Genomic DNA, 20405 nt, shown 5'->3' on the forward strand with positions numbered 1-20405 from the left:
TGCTTCGGTTGGCCATGGGCTACCCCCCTTTCTCTCCCTTCTCTCAATAAACTCCACGTGGGCGCTGAGTCTCGTCTTTGTGTTTTATAGTCATTAGTTGTATCAAAAAAAAAAAAAACAAAACAAAAAAAAACAAGGTGTATTCTAAGAGAGTCATATAAAGTCCCTCACAGAAGGGGGAAAAGACAAGTCCCCCAGAGCACAGGGGAAGTGGGGGGGCAGTGAATGGAGAGAGAGGTAGGAGAAAGAGAGGGGGAGGAGAGGAAAACATGTGCGACTAGGAAGATTGAGTCAGGGTAGGAATAGGAGACAGGAGAGAGAGAGAGAACATAAAAGAGGGAGCCAATATTGATTTGAAGAGAAAACTGAACCTAAAGAAAGGTCTAGAGACCTACAAGTCTGCTGCCAACTAACAATTTGAGCTTCCATGAAAAGTCTACCATAAATGCCCTTCCTGGATAGTGAGATCAACAACTAACTTATCCATGGAGCTCTTGTCTAATACCTGCTGGAAACAGAAGCAAACACCCATACCTAAACACTGAGTTGAACTAGAATCCAGATGCAGATGGAGAGAACAAGACCAGGTTGCAGAAACACAGAGACAGCTGACCTGAGCAAGGAGGAGCTAATGGGCTTCGAGACTGATAGCTGTGAATCCAGCATGGGACTGACTCAGGCCCCCCTGAATATGGGTCTCAGCTAGAAGGACTGAGCAGTCTAAGGGACCTCAGACAGTGGAACCAGGATGTATCCCTAGTGCACAAAAGGACCTTGCGGACACATCCCCCCATGGAGGGATACTCCCTTAACCTAGAGACAGGAGAGAAGTCCTAGTCCCTACTTCAAATGACCTGTCAGATCTACATGACCCCAACTGGATGGCATTCCCCTACATATGGAATTGGGGTGGGGGGATGGGAGGGGAGGGTGGTTAGTGTGCTTGTGAGAGGGCAGAGAGAGTAAAAGTGAGGGAGAGGGAACTGGGATCAACATGTAAAATAAATAAATAAATAAATAAATAAATAAATAAATAAATAAATAAATAAATGATTCTGTTGGCCTGTTACTATCATTTCTTATTAGCTAGTGCTGTCTTAATTATTAACCCATTTCTATTATCTAAGTACTTCCAAGTGGTCTTATCTTACCGGAGAGAGGGGCTGGCATTTTTCTCTCTCAGTCCACCATCTTGGATCTCCTCCCTACTCCTTCCTCTCTTCTCTTCGTCTCCTAGTCCTGCCTATCTTGCTTTCCTATCAGCCAACAGTGCTTTATTAATTAACCAATACGAGAAACATATTTACAGAATGGTATCTCCCATCACAGTTGTTCATATTTGGGATAATTACAATGTAAACTGAGTAGTGACATCTGTTTTTCCAACTAATTATCCTTTTCTATCTTGTGACATTTTACTAGTTGTGGTAGTTTGAATGTAATTGGCTTCCATAAGCTCACAGGGAGCGGCACTATTAGGAGGTGTGATTTTGTTGAATTAAGTATGGCCTTGTTGGAGAAAGTATGTCACTGTGGGGACAGGCTTTGGGGTCTCATATGTTCAAGATACTTCCCAATGTCTCAGTTCACTTCCTATTGACTATGGGTCAAGATGTAAGACTCTCAGCTGCCTCTCCAGCACTATGTATACCTGCATACTGCCATGTCACTCTATGATTACAATGGACTAAACTTCTAAAACTGCAAGCCACCCCATTAAATGTTTTTCTTTGTAAGAGTTTCCAGAGTCATCTCTTCACAGCTATAGAAATGCTAACTAGGACAATGGTATTGTGCCTACATATCACAAAAGCAGGCAATCAAGTAAGGTTCAACCAACTGAAGAAAAACCAGTTAATTAATACTTGTTCCTAGATTGACAAATATTAATGCTTGTTTTGATGCATTTTATCAACTGTGGCTATTCAAAAACATACTAACCAATTATTTGCAAACTAAAATTATTTACTTATAGGCAATACTTCCTAAATGTTTACCTGATGCTTTGTGGTTGGGTACTATATTCTGACCCAGACCTAAATAAAAATCAAAATCATATCTAAAAGTACCAGTAAATTAATCCACATTGAGAATGCAGAACAGACCATGTATACTATGTCAAGCTAACTAAACGTTTAAAATGTGTGAGTAGCACTATTATTGTTCACCAGCATACCAAGTGTAACAAACATAGTAAATCTTCAGTTCTGTAGGGAAAGGGGTGTGGTAACAACAGAGACCTTTTGTTTGTTAGCACTTTAAAACACAGAATATAAATATGACTCTGGGTTACTAAGTCCTGCCCTTCAGACTCCAATACAATGGTTCTCAACCTTCCTAATGCTGCGATCCTTTAACACAGTTCTTCATGTTGTGGTGACACCAACCATAAGATAATTTAGTTGCTACTTTACACTATAATTTTTGCTACTGTTATTAATTGTAATGTACATTTCTGATATGCTACCCCAAAATGGGTCACCCACAGGTTGAGAACCACTGCTCTAAGTAATCCTTCTATTGGCTTCATATGTGAATTGCTACATGTTGTGAACTAAATTTAAGTCTACTTTAGGGTAAGCTAGTAGACTGAACTCTCAGGAGAATTCCCACCTTCAGTTCCATACATACCAAAATTGCAGACCCACAGAAGACAAATACTATGTGATCTCTACTTGGATTCTAACTCTAAATACGTATGACAGTGTATAGCCTAGAACAGCAGTTCTCAACCCATGGGTCCCAACCCTTTGGGTATTAAACCACCTTTTCACAGTGATCAACAAGTCCATCAAAAAGCAGATATTTACATTACAACTCTTAACACTAGCAAAGTTACAGTTATCAAGTAGCAATGAAACAGTTTTATGGTGGGGGGGGGGGTCAGCACAACCAAGATTGACTGTATTATAGAGTTGCAGCATGAGGAAGGTTGAGAAACACTGACCTCTGCAGAAACCATGAATGTACAAAGGGACCAAATAGGGTTAGGCAAAGGAGCTCTAGAGGAATGGATGGCAGGACACAGGCCCCATGAATGGGAGGAATGGGAAGAACAGGGGTGGAGCTTTGACTTAGAGTAGGAGGAAGGAGAATACCACTAAAGATGCTTGAAAAGATGTGGGATATTAATAAAATAACTATTAAATCACTGTTTTAAATTAGATATAATATTCATTTGTGTCTTAGTGTTTCTAATGCTGTGGTGAAACACCATGACCAAAAAGCAAGTTGGGGAAAAACGGAGTTTATTAGATTTATACTTCCTCATCACTGTTCGTCATCAAAGGTACTCAGGGAAGGAACTCAAACAGGGCAGGAACCTGGGGAAAGGGGACACTTATACTGTGGCAGGAGTGTAAGTGAGGTAGCCACCATGGAAATCCATGTGGAGGTTCTAAAACATACAGAAATTGAACTACCCTTACCCAATGGTACCACTTCCCAGCCTACAGAGATTCTTGCTCAGCCATGTTCATTGCTGCTCTATTCACAACACTCAGAGAATGGAAGTGGTCTAGATGTTCATCAACAGATGAGCAGATGCTAGAAATGTGACACATACACAAAATGGATTTATTTTCATTTGTGTCTTAGTCATGGTTTTATTGCTGTGAACAGACACCATGACCAAGGCAACTCTTCTAAAGGGAGGCATTATAACTGGGGGCTTACTTACACTTTCAGACTTAAGCATCACCCATCTCTTATTAGACTTGGCATTTTATCCCTTAGGATTTTGCAGCCAGGAGGACAGGGGAGGGTAGAATTAGTAAATAACTGAAGGACTTATTAAAAGCAAAACTATTACATATTATTAGTCTGATTTTTCATAGCACTACCTTATGAGCTAAAGATGTCTAAAGCTTTACTATGATTTAGAATTAATTTGCTGTTCATTTCCAACATGTTTTCCTTATGCCACCTTTTAATGTACTCACTTGGTATAGGTGTGAGTGTTGCCTTCTGATTTGGTTCTAGCAAGAAACAGAAAATAACATGTTAATTAGTAAAAAAAAAAAGTTAAAATCTTAACTTTGTGAACATTGTTACCAATAAATAAAATACACAATGGGATCTGAATAAAGATGAGAAGAAGTTTTTTAATGGTAGTTGAAACAGAGCATAGAATCTCTTATAGGTAGGCAAGTGCTCTGCCAACTAGCTACACCCTCAGCCTCTCGAATGACATTTCAATATTTTTACATACCTTGGGCACAGAAAACACAATTTCAAGCAGTGAAATAATGAGAACACAAAATTCCTGCATTTACTTTTTCACTTATCCCTACAGTTTTGGCAGTGTGTGTGCGAGAAACAGACAGACAGACAGTCAGACACACACACACACACACAGAGACAGAGGTGGGGAAGGAGGGAGGGAGAAAGGAAAGAAGGGAGGGAGGGAGGGAGAGGAAGACAGGGAGCTGGAAATGTAGGAATCTAGGGAACCAAGTGGTCACAGGAAAGAAAATAGGCCAGCCCATGAGAGCTACTGAGGCTTTATTGCAGCAGGTAGGAGGCAGAGACAAATCAGATCTCTGTGACTTTAAGGCCAGCCTGATCTTTATAAAGAGCTCTGGGCCAGCCAGGATGACATAGTGAGACCCTGTCTCAAAATAAACTATGCCCAAAGGACTTGAGCAAGTATTTTTCTAAAGAAGATACACGAATTTTCAGTACCAGAAACCCACTTCTGTTAGGATGGCTAGAAAGAAGGTGAGAAGAAGTCGAGAGTGGAAACTATAGAGAGAAAATGAAATGCTTGTTTTGGTTTTGATTTTTCAAGACAGTATTTCTCTGTGTAGCTTTGTAGACCAGGCTGGCCTTGAACTCACAGAGTTTCACCTGTTTCTGCCTCGCAAGTGCTGGGATTAAAGGTGTGTGCCACCACCGCCCCACTGAAAATGAAGTACTTGTAAGGATTTCCCTGGAATGGTTTCCCTGGAAATTAAAAGCACAACTACCAACCATCCCATCCACAAATCCTACTTTGAGGCATTCTAAAAAGAATTGAAATCAGGATCTCAAAGTGACAACCATGCCCTAGAGAGGAATGCCAATGAGAGACACTCTTCCAGCTCATGCAGAATAACACACAACTGCAAGCTTGAGACAAACTTGAGTTTGGGGCAACCTCTAATGTGCAAACAGCCAACAATAGACAAAAGGGGGCTTAGCAAACTTGAAGTTATGGTACCTTTGAGTGCTCAAATGTAGAACATGGCCTGCTTAAAAGTCTTTGGTAAACATGCCATAAACAAAACCAGGTTACAACATTTGGAATAAGTATATTCAGAGCCTCAACACCCAGGCAGAAAGCTAAGCATATCTGTAACCTTGGAGCTTCCTGGGGCACACACAGGAGGATGGCTTGACTAACACAATGGTGACTATGGTGCTTTAACCACACTCCCAAACAGGTCATGTTTGCCAAAGTTCTCATTAACCAGGGTTTTCACAAAAGCCTCACACAATTAGATGAAATGTTGACATAGTGCCCAAAATCCCAAGAAAACACATCATTGCTTCTCCTGACATCTTATGTAGCAAGGTCCTAGTGCTACTAAAGTGTAACTTCAGAACGTAAATTCAATTTACTCGCTACTCAGGGATTCCTCTTCCTTGAAAAGCCACTGTTTCAAGCCTTTCCATGCTCCCACTACTAGTAATGTTGAGGTGAGAATAATTAAAACAATGTACAAACTTAGAAGCCACTTCTTCTCTGTGTTCTTAGGAAGTCCATGCATGTTCAGATCTAAAAATAAAAGGTATGTGAAATATTAAACAGTGTGATTCACTTTCAAATTGCAACAAATTCATTAAAATATTTTTTGGGTTATTTTTTTTTCCAATCAAGGAACACAAAACTAATTCTAGTACCACAAAATTTGAAACTCTATCTAAGGATACAACATAGAATAAAAGTTTGAGAGGTTTCCAGAGGATTCTACAGACCCTGGCAATTATAGTAAAGCCACACTGGAACCCTGTTAGTGCTGGAAAGCCAATGGTCTGAATGCATGTTTGATTACAATGACCCTGTTACAGGGTTCTCAACAGATCTTGTTACAGGGTTCTCAACAGATCTCATTGTGCTTGTCTGTCACCTCCTTTGAGGGGAAGAGGTGATTGGCTTCTCACCTGAGGGCTGTATTTATATATACGAGATTGCAGCACTACCCTGAAGGGGCCCAGATAAAAATTGAGAAGCTTGATACTTGACACCAATGTTAACTCCAAATTTTGCTTGCTGACAGTGCCTACCTGAGCCTGTCAGATCCTAAGAGTCAATTTGGGTGAGTGGAAAAATGGAGAGGATTTGGGAGGGCTTGGAAGGGGGAAACCATTAGAATATACTGAATGAAAATAAAAACTATTTTCAATTATAAAATAGAGAGTTCCAGCTGGGCGTGATAGAGCACACCTTTAAATCCAGCACTCAGGAGGCAGAGACAGGTGGATCTCTGAGTTCAAGGCCAACCTGGACTACAGTGAGTTCCAGGACATGGAAGGCTACACAGAGAAACCCTGTCTTGAAAAACCAGAAAGAGAGTTCCAGAACTACTTTCAAATCTAATATGTGCATGAATGACAGACACCAAAGGCTGTCATGGTAGTAGCTCCTCTGTTATTAACTCTGGGTGAAATCTACCATTTGTTTCTTGAAGTCTACATCCTCTGTGTCATTTCTCCTATAACAGAAACATGATGACTATACTTCATGCAGTAAACATTGTCTAAAGCTGAGGACCCACACAAGTTGGAAAAAATGATGAGACACACCTACCCCACAAATGACAGATACAGTAAGTAGCATGGGATCACGACACCTGGCTGGCCTCACACACTTTTAATAGAAATGATGGGCAGGGTTTTGGACCAATATTTGCTCCCATTATTTGAGAAAAGCCTAATTGCCTTTTGATTCCAAACACTGTTGGTCTCTTCTCAGGTGGCAAAATGTGGCTTTATTTAAATGGGTGATTTATAACTTTTTCTCAATAGCTATTTAAAGACATAAATACTTGCCAGGCTTGTTAAACCACAGGGCAGATCGGCTACTTGCTGTACAGTCTGGAGGTCTGTAGCCATCATTACAATGACATTCCCCGAGCGAGTTGCATACCTAGGATCATTTTGAGATGCGTAAATGAGTTTTTTTGTTTGTTTGTTTGTTTAGTTATGAAACATCTTAGCCAAGTATGACTATATTTATGTGACTTAGAAACAATCTCATGGACTAAACTCATTCAAAGGAAAACTAGTTACAATGCTAAAAAAGACATATTTGCATCAAGGACCTATGACATTGTCAAATGTTTACTCTCACATTTAGAGAGCCTAGCGACATGCCAGCAAGCAACTGACCAAGGCTAACTTGCATCTTTTCCCTTCCTCAGATTCAGTGACTTCCTGTTGGCTGCTTCAGATATTGACCTTTTCAAGCAAGAACCTAAACCTTCCCCAGGCTAATTGTGAAACATTTACTATCAAAGGACTGCTCTTCATGTAATTCAACTCCTGTCTTCTTTGCTAGATCTAAATTCCAATGTAACAACAAGAATCTTGCTGGAAAAAAAAATCAGCATCTTCCATGACAACAAATTTTCTAAATGCAAAGGAATTGTGATTTGGGGCAGGGAAAGCCAAATGAAAATCTTGGCAATGAGAGGAAAAAAAAAAAAAAAAAAAAAAGACCAAATAAAAATTACAGTAGAAAGCGCCTTCACCAAACTAATTCAAACAGAAAAACTAATGTTATAAACTAAGTCAAGGTCCCAGAGAGTGTGTGAGAGTGTGAGGACCCTGACATGAACAACCAAGGGTTAGAAGAAGTAGAAAGTGCAAAAGGCCCCATCAACTAATTTTCAGCAGAAAATTAGCTATTCATAAAGATGTGGTATGCAAAGGACATTTAGAGCCACAGACAGACATAACCAGAAACAAAACCTCTCCATGTAACATCTCAGTGACAAGACTAGGAGTACTAAAGCCAAAGCCAGGTGGAATGTTGAGAGCCTATAATCCAGGCACTCAGAAGGCCAAGGTGCAAGAGTCATGGGTTCCAGGCCAGCTTATGCTACAAGATAAGACCTTGTCTCAAAGCATGGCCAGCAGGCACTCTTTAATATCAAATGATGCAGGCTGGCTTAAGTGAACAGATGCCTATTCTCTGAGGATGGAGTGTAGTTAGTTGCGGGGGAGGGGGGCGGAGAGAATGCTACTTGCTTGCCCTGATAAACACAGACTGGTAGAGAGGGAAATGTGGAAATAAGGTAATGAGAAGGTGAAACATGAGAGTGAGCTACAGTGCCGTGTGTGTGTGTGTGTGTGTGTGTGTGTGTGTATGTTCTAAATAATATGTGTCCTAAATCTATACTTGTGTGTTCTAAATAATATGTGTCCTAAATCTATATTTGTGTGTGTGTGTACACACACACACACACACACACACACATCCTAAAAGATCACCACAAGGCAAAATTAGAAGCAATAAAGGGAACAGTTCATCAAAAAGATATGGTGGTTGTCAACATAAATGTGCACTGAATATCGGCTCTCCCAGTTCCATAAAAGAAAGATTATTACCCATAAAGAAATAGGTGGGTCAGATGTAATGATGATGGGAAATTTGAACACCTCACCTTATCAACATGCAGCCAAAAAAAAAAAAAAAAAAGAACACACAAAAAAAAAAAAAAAAACAGAAACTTCAGATTTAAACTTCACTATAGATTACATTAACTAAGAAGACACAGAAAGCATTCCATCTGACAGAGAACTAACATTCTTCTCAATGGATAGATAAATGTCCTCCAAAATGCACACTTTGGCAAAGAAGTCAAGTCTTAGCAAATGCAAAAACGGTAATGTTTTTATCTTGTCGGAACAAACTGGAATGAAATCAGGAAAGAACGAGAGATGGCACGAGAAGGCTTGAACATGAAGATCTAGCCACACGTTTTTTAATTCTTTGACAACTTCACATATTATATAGCAAGTCTGGGGCATTTTCGTCCCCTAATGCCCTGTTTCTTCCCATCACCTACCCACTGTCTACTGAAACCCTGGTCCTACCAGCAGCTCCTTCCTTTTTTCAATTTTTCTCTGACAAGCTGAGTTTCCTTGTGGAGCATGGTGACACATCAGTGGCCACACCACTGAAGTAAATGGCATGCTCTCCCCTACTACCTGATTACCTGCCTACCTGTAATCCCTCAGTGAGAAGAGGGGCCTCATGAAACCCTGCCCAGTGCATGATGCCATGGTAACCAATCTCGGCAAGGGTAGCCAAGAGCAATGGCTGTGTGGTGTCCAGAAGAGGATTTCGCATCACTTTCCTTGAAGTCTCCTGTGCTCTTTCGATCCCTCTTCCCCATTTTTTAATGAGCATGTGGTGAGAGGGGTTTGGGGTCTAGATGCCTTATTTAGGGCTGAGCATCCCACAGTCTCTTACTCCCTGCACTCTGATCAGTTAGAATTCTGTCATGACCACTGCAAAAAGAATCTTCCCTGGCCAAAGCTAACAGGGACATTGATCTGTGGGCACAAATATTTAGGGGAACATTATGTTCACTTGGTAAAGTGACCATAGCAGCTTCCCATTAGGGACTCTCAACAGGGTTACAGTACAAGATGTGAGTTCCCTACTGTGAAGCAGGCCTCAAGTCTAGTCAGAAAGCAGTTGGTTACCCCGTAATACTCAAGCCATTATTGCTCCAATGGGCATGTCTTGACAAGCAGGTCATTATTGTAGCCCATAGAGTACACAAGTAGGTGGTATCCTTGCTGAATGTTCTCTCTCAGCTGCTTGCCAGCACTTCACAGCACTATGAGAGCTAGACAACCTGGAGAAAACTTTAGCTTCTACCCATTTTGATTTCTCAATGCCTTGCGATCAAAGAGTGTAGTACCTTCAACAACAGTGTTGTATGTTCTTGTGCTGGTAGACAACCAGGGGCAACACTGACCACAGCATCTAAGGGTTTGGGGGTGCTCTGGAAACCCCCTGAGAAACAGCTCACAGGGAGCTATCCCATACCTAGTAAGTAGGATTATCATTTAATAACTTTTGGCTTCTTGGGAAAAAATTATCCATCTATTCAAAAAAACAAGCAGCAGGAAATACTGGCAAGGATGCAGAGCAGGGCATGAGCCCTTCTATACTATGGCTAAGGAATTTTTGTGTTATGCAGCTGTATCACATCTGGATGCATGACCTTAAAGAATCAAAGATAGCTTCCTATAGAAGTGACTGCATACACAGACTGATTGCAGTATCGTCACAACAGCTGAATTATGCAATTAGCCTACATGAGTACCAGCAGATGAATGGATAAAGAAGTCCATCTGCTCGGAATCCCCTTCAGTCATGAAGAAGAAATTGCATCACTTGTACAAAACGGGTGTAACTGTGCATTATGCTATATGAAACTAGAAGCATGTATCCACTGCAGCAACAGAGAAAGGGAAGGTTCTGCTGCCTTCTAAAACCTTTCTCAAAAGTCCTTCACACATAAACCCCTGGTGCATCTCTAGGTGATTCTAGCTCTCATCCAGTTGACAATGAAAAGCCACCACCACCAGTTCCCTTTTCTAGGCATCTGTGACAGTGCTGGTTACTTTTTGCCTTTTTGAGGACAGCCATTCTGATTGGGGTGAGATTTCAGGTTGTTGTTTAGATTTGTATTTCCTTGATAATGAATAGGAGTGAGCAAATTTTTTTCCAGACATGTGCTGGCTACTTGTATTGCTTCTTTGGAGAAGTGTATGTTCAGAAACATTGTGAAGTCAGGAGAGGCTTCTGAGGCTGCTGGTAGTTAGAGGACGAAGTAGAGTAGATAAGCTGAACACAGGGTTTTGGAGCAACCAACACTACACAGTGTGGTGATAGTGTATGCCATCATATGTTCATCAAAGCCCACAGATGAAAGATGCTGACTGATTCTAAGAATCTAGTGTTAAACACCAGGCACTTTGGGTGACAATAACCTGTTGAAGCCTATAACCAGATTTAACTAATATAACACTGTGCTGTGTGACAATGACCATGTGGGGAGGGAGGGGGGCTTGTACTTGCCACTTGGCTTTTCTGTAAGCATGGAGATGTGTTTTCCTATAAATATAAAGATGCATTTTCAAAAGAGACAAAGCTGATGTCTTTGTGAACCCAGACTCACAAACAGGAGACTTACCTCCTTGTAGTAAACAGGCTACTCAGGTTCTTAATGCCTTTGGGAAAGTGTGCCCCACTGCAACAGAGGTTTTCTAAGTCAGTTGGACTTAACCAAAAATGTTTTCTAACACTAATTATAGCAGCAGAGTTTGACTATTCATTTCAGCTCCCAAGTGCCAATAGGCCTTGGCACACTGTGGACACCAAATGAGACCAATAAATTACTGATGCTGAGAAACATCCAAGAAACATGCAGCTACTTACTCCATTTCCATTGCACTTGCTTACACATACATTGAACTTATCCTTTATAAATCTTGATTCTACACATACATTATTTAAACAAATCTAAAGAAAACAGAAAGAAGTTTCCAATTCAGAGGTATCCATCCATCTTAACATTTTAATTAGAAATTTAATATCAAAACCATAACCATTCACTGCTATAATTTGAGTCTAGTAATTTTGCAGCATTCCTCAAATGTTGGTGTTATACTTTTACTAGTTGAAAAATATACACACATATATGTGCATATGTATATGCACATAAATAAATATTGGGGTTTTTGTGACAGGGTTTCTTCATGTAACAGCTCTGGCTGTCCTGGAACTCGCTCTGTAGACCAGGCTGTACTGGAACTCACAGAGATCTGCCTGCCTCTACCTCCTGAGTGCTAGAATTAATATGTATGCCACCATCATCCACAAAATATCTTTTAAAATTCTATTGATATTTGATTTTTGACCAGTGTGATATTTGGGAATATTACACTGAATATTTGGAGATTATCCAGGTACACCCAAAGTGGTCTAAAGACTTGGGATGTGTACCTGTGGGCTCATCGGTTGTAACAAGCACACTGTTATGATGTCAGTGCTATGAATCTAAACCAAAATTATATAGGCTGGTATTTTAAATAACTTTCATGTGGTCTGGGGAGTCAATAGCTGTAATAAAATATAACATGTTTCTGCACAAACAGATATTAAATGAGCTTTTGAGGTAAATTCATTCCCTTCATATTTCCTGCAGGTATGTGTGGTGAATTATTTGATCTCGCTGGAGATCAAAATGCAAAGTTAGTCACATAGAGGTTAGGCAGTGGTGATATACACCTTTAGTCCCAGCAGCCATAACAGCTAGCCATAGAGCTAGGTGGTGATGACACACACCTTTATTCCCAGGACTCAGAAGTCAAGCAGGTAGTACAAGGCCACACTGAGCTACAGGAAATTGACCCTGTCTTCAAGAGGAACAGTTCATACAAAGGTGACCTCAGCACTTGGGATCACACATCTGTAATCCCAGCACTAGGGAGGTATAAGAAAGAAGCAAAGTCAGTCTTGGAGATTTATTCTCCAGCCACGCTGAGGACAGGACAGCCCTTTCAGCCTGAGATAGAGGTAAGAGCTAGTGGCTGGCTGCTTTGCTTTCTGATCTTTAGCTTGAAGCTTAAACTCCAGTACCTGGATCTGGATCTTTTATTAATTGTGCTACAGGTTTGAGTTGGGTCATTGATGTAAATTAAAATTAGAACAATCAGCCAAATTATACCTAACTCAAACAATGTGCTAAGCATTGTTCTATCCATGATATGTAATCTTCTTTAGTCTCCACAATAGCCCTATAGAGTAAATGCTGTTATTATCCCCCAAAATTACTTATTCTAGAAACATCTCACATTGTTCAGGTAACTGGTTAAATGTCGTACAATGACTCTAAGCATCCTGGTTCCAAGCGTGGCCTAATCTACTCCACTAAGCCACCAAGACTAAGTAAATGGGGAGGCTATGGAACCTCTGAAAGTGGAACCAGTATTTATCCCTAGTGCACAAATGGACTTTGGGGAGCCCATTCACATGGAGGAATACTCTCTCAGCCCTGCCCCAAATGATATGACAGACTTTGATGATTCCCCATGGAAGGCCTCACCCTCCCTGGGGAATGGATGGGAGGTGGAAGGCATAGGAGAGAGAGGGAACTGGGATTGATATGTAAAATAAAATTGTTTCTAAATAAAAAAATTATTTTCCACACTATGAAGCACTCAAGCGCAATATAGTACCAGAGGTTTTCTTCTCCATATTCTAGCCATCACTCATTATGCCGAAGTGCTAAAGGAATTAAGCATTTCTGTTTCTCTATTCCTAGCTAAACATCACTTAAATACATTCGTTTCTCCCTCCAAACATTTAGGGTTACATGGTACAAATCAAAGATGATTTGTACCAAAATAATAAATGAAACTAGATTTTTAAGAAACTGGTTATAAGTGACTTACCCTATCTTGGTCACATATAGTGCCATTAATGACCTTGAGTGGGTCGTCTTTGACACTCGATCCATAGTCTACAGAGATACACACTTGGTCCCGTACAAAAGCATAAATCACAGAGGCAGTGCTGTTATTAGGTGGGTTATAGGGAGTTCGTTTGGGGTAAGTACAAATTAATCTCCCACATATGAGATTCCTGAAAACATGAAAATGATTAGTGTGCACTAGGTGGTTATTACACATGCTTTATGTGGTTTTGAATAAAAACCACAACTGCATTTATGCCAACATAGACAAGATATGATTTGTTTGTATAAATATTTAAGGTACAAAGTTTAAACCCATTGATACAAACCATTCATTATTACTCAGTCTTTTGTTTATTCTGTAGATTATATATTTACTGTCAAGTAATGAATTAGAAGTAGAGAATGAATAAATTTGTTAAATGTACCTTCAGGACCTTACTAACTGATATTAAACATGATAAAAAAATCCTACCATAATGCCATAAATAAAATAAGTCCTTATAGAAATTTAAAACAAGGTGGTATTCTAGCCTATCAATTCCAGAAAGCTATGTACACATTACAGAGCCAATACTTACAAGTTAGTTTTAACCAGGAAGTACAAGCAATCCAAGGAAACCTCAAAGGCCATGGTGTGTTTAAGAACCTACAAATGGCATGAGCATGTACATGCGTGTGTGCGTGTGCGCGTGTGTGCATGTGCGTGCGTGTGTGTGCGTGTCTGTATGTGTCTGTGTGCATATGTGTGTCTGTATGTGTCTGTGTGCATGTGTGTCTGTATGTGTCTGTGTGCATGTGTATGTCTTTTTGTGTGTCTTAGTGTGCTGCCAGCTATTATTTAACCCAGTGTGTAGTGCGTAATAGGATCTTAATATTTTTACTAAACTCAAGCAAAATATGAAAAGGATCTCTCTGAGCATGCATGAGAAATTGAGCTTAATTTTATATATATGTAGTCAACCAAAGTGATTTGGGGGGTGGTCAAGACAAGGTTTCTCTGTATTGCTTTGGAACCTGTCCTGGAACTAGCTCTGTAGACCAGGCTGACCTCGAACTCACAGAGATCTGCCTGCCTCTGCCTCCCAAGTGCCAGGATTAAAAGTGTCAGCCACCAACACCCAGCTAGGAATCATTTTTATAGGCAAGGAAAACAGTAACTTTGGAGGGAAAGGTTCTGTGGGCATTTTGAGTATAAGTTTCAGATTGGATTTAGGGGCCAAATGATCACCTACAAATAAATACTTTGTATGTTATCTTGTAGCAAAACAATGTCTAGGCCTGGACCTTTATTCTGGCCAGCTTTGACTCACTGCTATGAAAATAGGGTACATGAAACAATTGGAATTCATGGTAAACACTAAAGAGGAAAGCTAAGGAAAAAAAGAATATAAAACATAGAAAACATCATCATTTTGTATGGCACACCTCCATCCGCAGAATATAAATCTGTTTTGCTTGTCTTTACCACAGTTGCCAAACCTATCAGTTTGAATCTGAATTTCTTCATAGCAGGAAAATGGAGCAAGCCGTGAACCTATCAAAATTAGAAATATATATATAGATTAATATGTATATAAAGTTCCTCCATGTCCTCATACACCATACTTCGTCTACCTCTGTATCTATTACCTAACTCAAAAGGTTTCCTAGTAAGTTATAAGGACAGAGAAAGAACTAAAAGAAAGGTGTTCATGACCATAACTTAATGCTGCTTTGCTACATTCCTTTGCTATATTCCATAATATAAAATATGCAAGAGAAGAGTTATAGGAGGTTAAGTCTTCCCAAATGTCTTATGGCTGAAGGCTTTGTCTTGGGAACTGTATGAAATCATGGAAGAATGCATGCACCGTGACTATCTGCTCTAATCAGGGGATTAATCCACTGACAGATTTGGAACTTAGGAGCGTTGATAGGATGTGCTAGAAAATAGGAGATGGGTTAGGTTCTAAAACATAGGAGGTAAGCTGGTTGGTTTTAATGTCAACATGCTAATATAGTGTCTCAGTGAAGGACTATCTAGATCAGACTGGCCTGAGGGCATGCCTCTGTGAGGTTTGATTAGGGAAGACCCAGTTCACCATGGGTAGTGTTAGTCCCTACCATTTGGGTCCTGAACTGTTGAAGTACAGAAACAGGGGTAAGCACAAGCAAGCATGCATCATTCATTCTCTCTGCCCTTGACAGTAGATGTGCTGTGACCAGCTGTCTCAATCAACTCACACTCTCCTGAAATGATGGACTGGAACCATAAACTCATAAACCCTTTCTCCCCCAAGTTGCTTTAGTGAGGGTATTTCATCATAGCCACTGGGAATGAAACTAGTATGGAAAGTATGTCTTAGACACCCTTTTCCATCAGGATTAACGACTCACTTTTAATCACACTTAGTTCCCCACAGTGATACTGAGATATTAAAAGGAAAGTTGTTTACAAATGTGAAGTCATCATATAAACTTTGCCTTAAATCTGGGGCATTTACCAAGTCCCCTAAGTAACAGAAGTCACCTGTTCAGGAACAAGATAGTGTATTTCAATTCCCTGTACTACATTATCAAGTCCTATTAAATACAATCAAATAATAGATGCATTTTAATAGATTGCAATTGAGAGAGGGGACTATGGTAATAAAATATTGCATATTTATTTATAAGTAAACATTGGGTTATTACTGTAAACAATGAGATAATGCTTCAAAAAATATATATATCATGGAGTAGGTAAAGTGCTTAACATTGCCTCCCCTGACAACTATCAGAGATAATTAAACACAGTAGGTCATTCATTCCACATTAGCTGAGATAAAGAGCCTACAGAAAGGTTAGCTTTCTTACCTGACATAGAACTGATTTTGCCTTGACTAATAGGCATTTCAACCTAATATCTCAAACCAAACCCTGTTTTAGCCCTTTACTCTTTTATTTTATCCCATTAGTCAGTTGGATGATGAGGCCAAACTTAGAAACGGTCCTTGTATCTACTTCCCCATCCTAACTGCCTCCATCTCCTAATTGGAATCTTCTTGACCAAGTGTCACAAGCACAGCCTAAGTGTGGTCATGTCTCATCTTCTCTACCATTGTTATTTTCTGGTAGTTCCCACACATACTATCTACTACCAAAATACAACTACTAGGCTCTTTATTAAATCAAAACCATAGTTTTGGTCTCTTACTTAAATATCTCAACTCATTTATCACTACACAGAAAAACAAAACCAAAAAAATAATAATAATTCTGACCCTGATAGACTACATTTCAGTCATACACCCACCAGGACTTATGTCAACAGGTCTCAATCTGTGTGTCACAAACATGAGAAAACACAATTTCTGACAGTCTTGGAAACTGAGACACCATCCTTTAGCAAAATTACAGTTATTAAGAAGCAATAAAAGTAAATGTCAGAAATATGTGTTTTCCAATCGTCATGTCCCATACCATGTTCACACTCCATGAAGTGCTAAAACACTGGCTATATTTCTCTCCCTGGAATGTTCTTTCCAAGCCTTCATACTTGATGTATATGTTTAGGTATTCTGACACCAAGTGCACATAGATATATAATATATCTTCTTGATGAACTGATGTCTTCATCATTATATAAAAAGTCTTTCCCATCTCTTCTTATCAATCTATGTATAGACTTTTAAAGCTCAAATAAGTCTCTTACATAGAGGACAAACGCACAAAAATCTACAACTTCAGTGCCAGGGAGTTGGCTGGTTTTCTGTGAGTCTAGTTTAAGTGCCTGAGATGTAGGTATATGTGCAATGGTTACAGAGCTGGGGTTCATAGCTTAGAGCAGGGCCCAGAAAATGATTAGTCTTTATCTACAGCACTTGCCAAGTTTGAGGGTATACAATGTGGGGTCTGAAACAATATAAAGGATTGAGAAGTTGCAAAACTCAAGTTTGTAGTATGGGTATATGAGAGGACACATGGTCTTGGGGTCAGAGGTTCAGTTGGATCTGGAAGTGGTTGCCCTCCATTCTACAATTGTGTGACAGGAGCTACTTCTTCGCAATGTGGAGAGAAACGCTACTGCATTTCCTTTTTCAGAAAGGTTTGGAAAAAATGGCAGTTGGTGGCCAAACTGGCAAGATGTCCCACTGGCTTCCACAGAGCATACCAATGCAGTCACAAGTATTTTTAATATTGTTCAGCATTACTAATAAAGCAAATACAAGATAATAATCAAAGTGAAATATTACCTCACAGATGCTGGAGTGAATGTCAAAAAAGACAAAAGTTAACATTGGTATGCATGTGGGGAACAGGATAGGAGCACTCAGCCATTGCTGGCAGAATTATATGCTGGTAGAGAGTCTACTGAAAACAGTATGGCACTTCTTTAAGAACTCAATACAGGATTATCTCCTGATTCAGAATCCCACCTTGATGTACTCAAGAGAAATGAAAGCATTTTCTCAAAGAGTTATATACATTTCCACTATCATCAAGATTTTAAAATAACATAATGGTCCATTGACAAATTAAAGAATAATGAAAAGGTTAAGCATAATTTGTAAAAGAAAGGATATGTGATAGATAGATGATAGACAGACAGACAGACAGATAGATGATAGACAGACAGATTGGTAGATTCAGTTTTAGGAAAGATGAAGTTATTTGTCACAAGAATGAATCTACAAGACATTATGCTAAGTGAAATGAGCCAGGTACAGAAGCAAAAACAACATCATCTCACTTCTATGTGAAATCTGAAACTGTCAAATTCACAGAAGCTAGTATGAAAGGCTAGTTTTTAGAGACTGGGGTAAAGAGGGAAAGATGTCAGTCAATAGGTTCAAAGTTTGATTTGTGTAAAATGGTTCAGCTTAAAAGATCTAAAATACAGCAGTATGACAATAGGAAATAATACTCTCTTGTACACTTGAAATTTACTAAGAACTTCAATCTTAAGATTTTATTTAAAGCTTAAAGAGAAACAGAACCTATTGGGAATATGTATATATTTTAATTAGCTTGACTATGGCAAATATCTAAGCATATATAAAGATATCAAATTTCAAGGTGACATTTACACTTCAGTAAAAAATGCCTTTAAAAACCATATAAATATTAAATAAAAATTGAAATCTATATAATAATTCCTGTTTTCTGGCAATGTGAAAAGAAATAGTAAGTCAGTGATTTAAATGTAACAAAAAAAATTTACCTTGTCCATATATCTCCTCACAGCGCTTATTCATGTCAGGACAGTCTCCATTAAAACAGATGGACCCACCATCTCTGCAGGTGTAGCCATCATGCATTTTTATATCAGGTGGACAAAATCCAGAGCTCCCATTGCAGACTTCAGGGAAATCACATTTTGAATGTTTTGGGGGTCTACATTCATGGTTTGCTGGTAAAAACTAACAGGAAAAAAAAATGATATGTAACAATACTGTGTTCACAAGTATTTCAAAACAGTATTGATTATATATTCTTTTGATTCCTTAGTGTTTTTTAATCTCTTGGTATATGTTTTTGTGCTATTCACTTAAAAATAAATTGTATGTTTGTATGAAAACAAGAGATAAGGCACAGATATATAAAGAAAGATATCAGGCTGGAGAATTGGCTCAGAGGTTAAGGTCACTGGCTGCTCTTCCAAAGGTCATGAGTTCCCAGAAACCACAAGGTGGCTCACAACCATCTAAAATAAGATCTGGTGCTCTCTTCTGGCATGCAAGCAAACATGCAGGTATAACACTATATGTAACAAATAAATAAAATCTTTAAAAAAAAAAAAAGAATGATACAACAAAAATGTGATTTGGAGTTAGGGGTTGACTCAATGGGAAAAGTACTTGCTGTGAAGTCCTGAAAATTCATATTCCCAGAACTCACATAAAAGATGGGAATGGCAGTGTGCACCAATAATCCTAGTGCAGGGGCAAGGGTCAGATAAAAAAATAACAAGGTTCATGCACCAGTCAGTCTAGTTGAAACAGCAAATTTTGCACAAAGAAACAGGCAGAGACAAGGTAGAGAAGCAATAGAGGAAAAACATGTCAGTGTCAACATCTGGCTCTCATACAGGCCATGTCACCTGTACAGGCCAGGGTGGGCATGCACACATACGCGCGCGCACACACACACACACACACACACACACACACATGCACACGCACGCATGTATACACTCACACACAAGTGTATGCCTTTGAGTATGTATGTGCATGTATGTATATGTGTGTGTGTTTATGTGTATGTGTGTGTGTATGTGTCTATCTATATGCATGATGTGTGTGTGCTTTCACTCAAGGGAAAAAGAACCACTGTCTATTTAGAAACTAGTCTGGTGGAGTGAAAATATTTTAGTTAAGTCAATTTCAAAACATAAAAATGCTTATATCATAGTTTGCAACTATTGAATACTTACAATTCTGCTACAAATTAAAACATAACTGAGGGGAGTGTAGGGGGCAGATGGATGATTACTGAAGAGGCACTGGAACCATGGGAATTTGAGAAAGAAATCCAAGTTCAACCTTTCTGTTACATTATACTATTTCATACAGAGAATTCTGTCTGCAAGTTTACATAAAAACATCTCAAAGGGACATCTTATACTTTTTAATCATTATTATCATTTGACACTTTAAAAAACCCCACAGATCATAAATATAGGCATGAGTTTCTAGAAAAACAATCATAACTGTGTCCATTGAGAACAATGAAGAAGACAGCATGAATGGCAGTTCAACTGCAGTAATTGCACATGGGAAACTTATGACAAAACACATGGGAAGATCTGCATAAGGAAACGGATCAGCAATCAACAAGGTATCTCTCAATAATAAAAATGCCTGAGTGTGAAGTCCACACTTCAATTTTTAAAACAACAGACAATTCTATTTGGTTAGCTGAACCTGCTGGTAGTCTTGTAAGCCCAGGTTCTTGGGAAAC

At 39.2% G+C, this 20405-nt stretch overlaps 1 protein-coding gene across 1 annotated transcript in view; it reads right to left on the reverse strand.

The window, feature by feature from the left end:
- Positions 1 to 3937: 3937 nt before the first annotated feature.
- The window catches only part of Adam32 (ADAM metallopeptidase domain 32), a 64322-nt gene continuing 47854 nt past the window's right edge, over positions 3938 to 20405 (reverse strand). The window contains exons 14-20 of the mRNA XM_051182048.1: positions 18667 to 18865; positions 14910 to 15018; positions 13462 to 13651; positions 11444 to 11527; positions 7033 to 7129; positions 5602 to 5758; positions 3938 to 3977 (exon numbers count right to left, since the gene is read on the reverse strand). Coding sequence (XP_051038005.1) covers positions 3938 to 3977; positions 5602 to 5758; positions 7033 to 7129; positions 11444 to 11527; positions 13462 to 13651; positions 14910 to 15018; positions 18667 to 18865 — 876 coding nt within the window. The remainder of the gene's footprint in view (positions 3978 to 5601; positions 5759 to 7032; positions 7130 to 11443; positions 11528 to 13461; positions 13652 to 14909; positions 15019 to 18666; positions 18866 to 20405) is intronic.

Source organism: Phodopus roborovskii, unplaced genomic scaffold (assembly GCF_943737965.1).
Source record: "Phodopus roborovskii unplaced genomic scaffold, PHOROB, whole genome shotgun sequence".
In the NCBI taxonomy this organism is placed as follows: domain Eukaryota; kingdom Metazoa; phylum Chordata; class Mammalia; order Rodentia; family Cricetidae; genus Phodopus; species Phodopus roborovskii.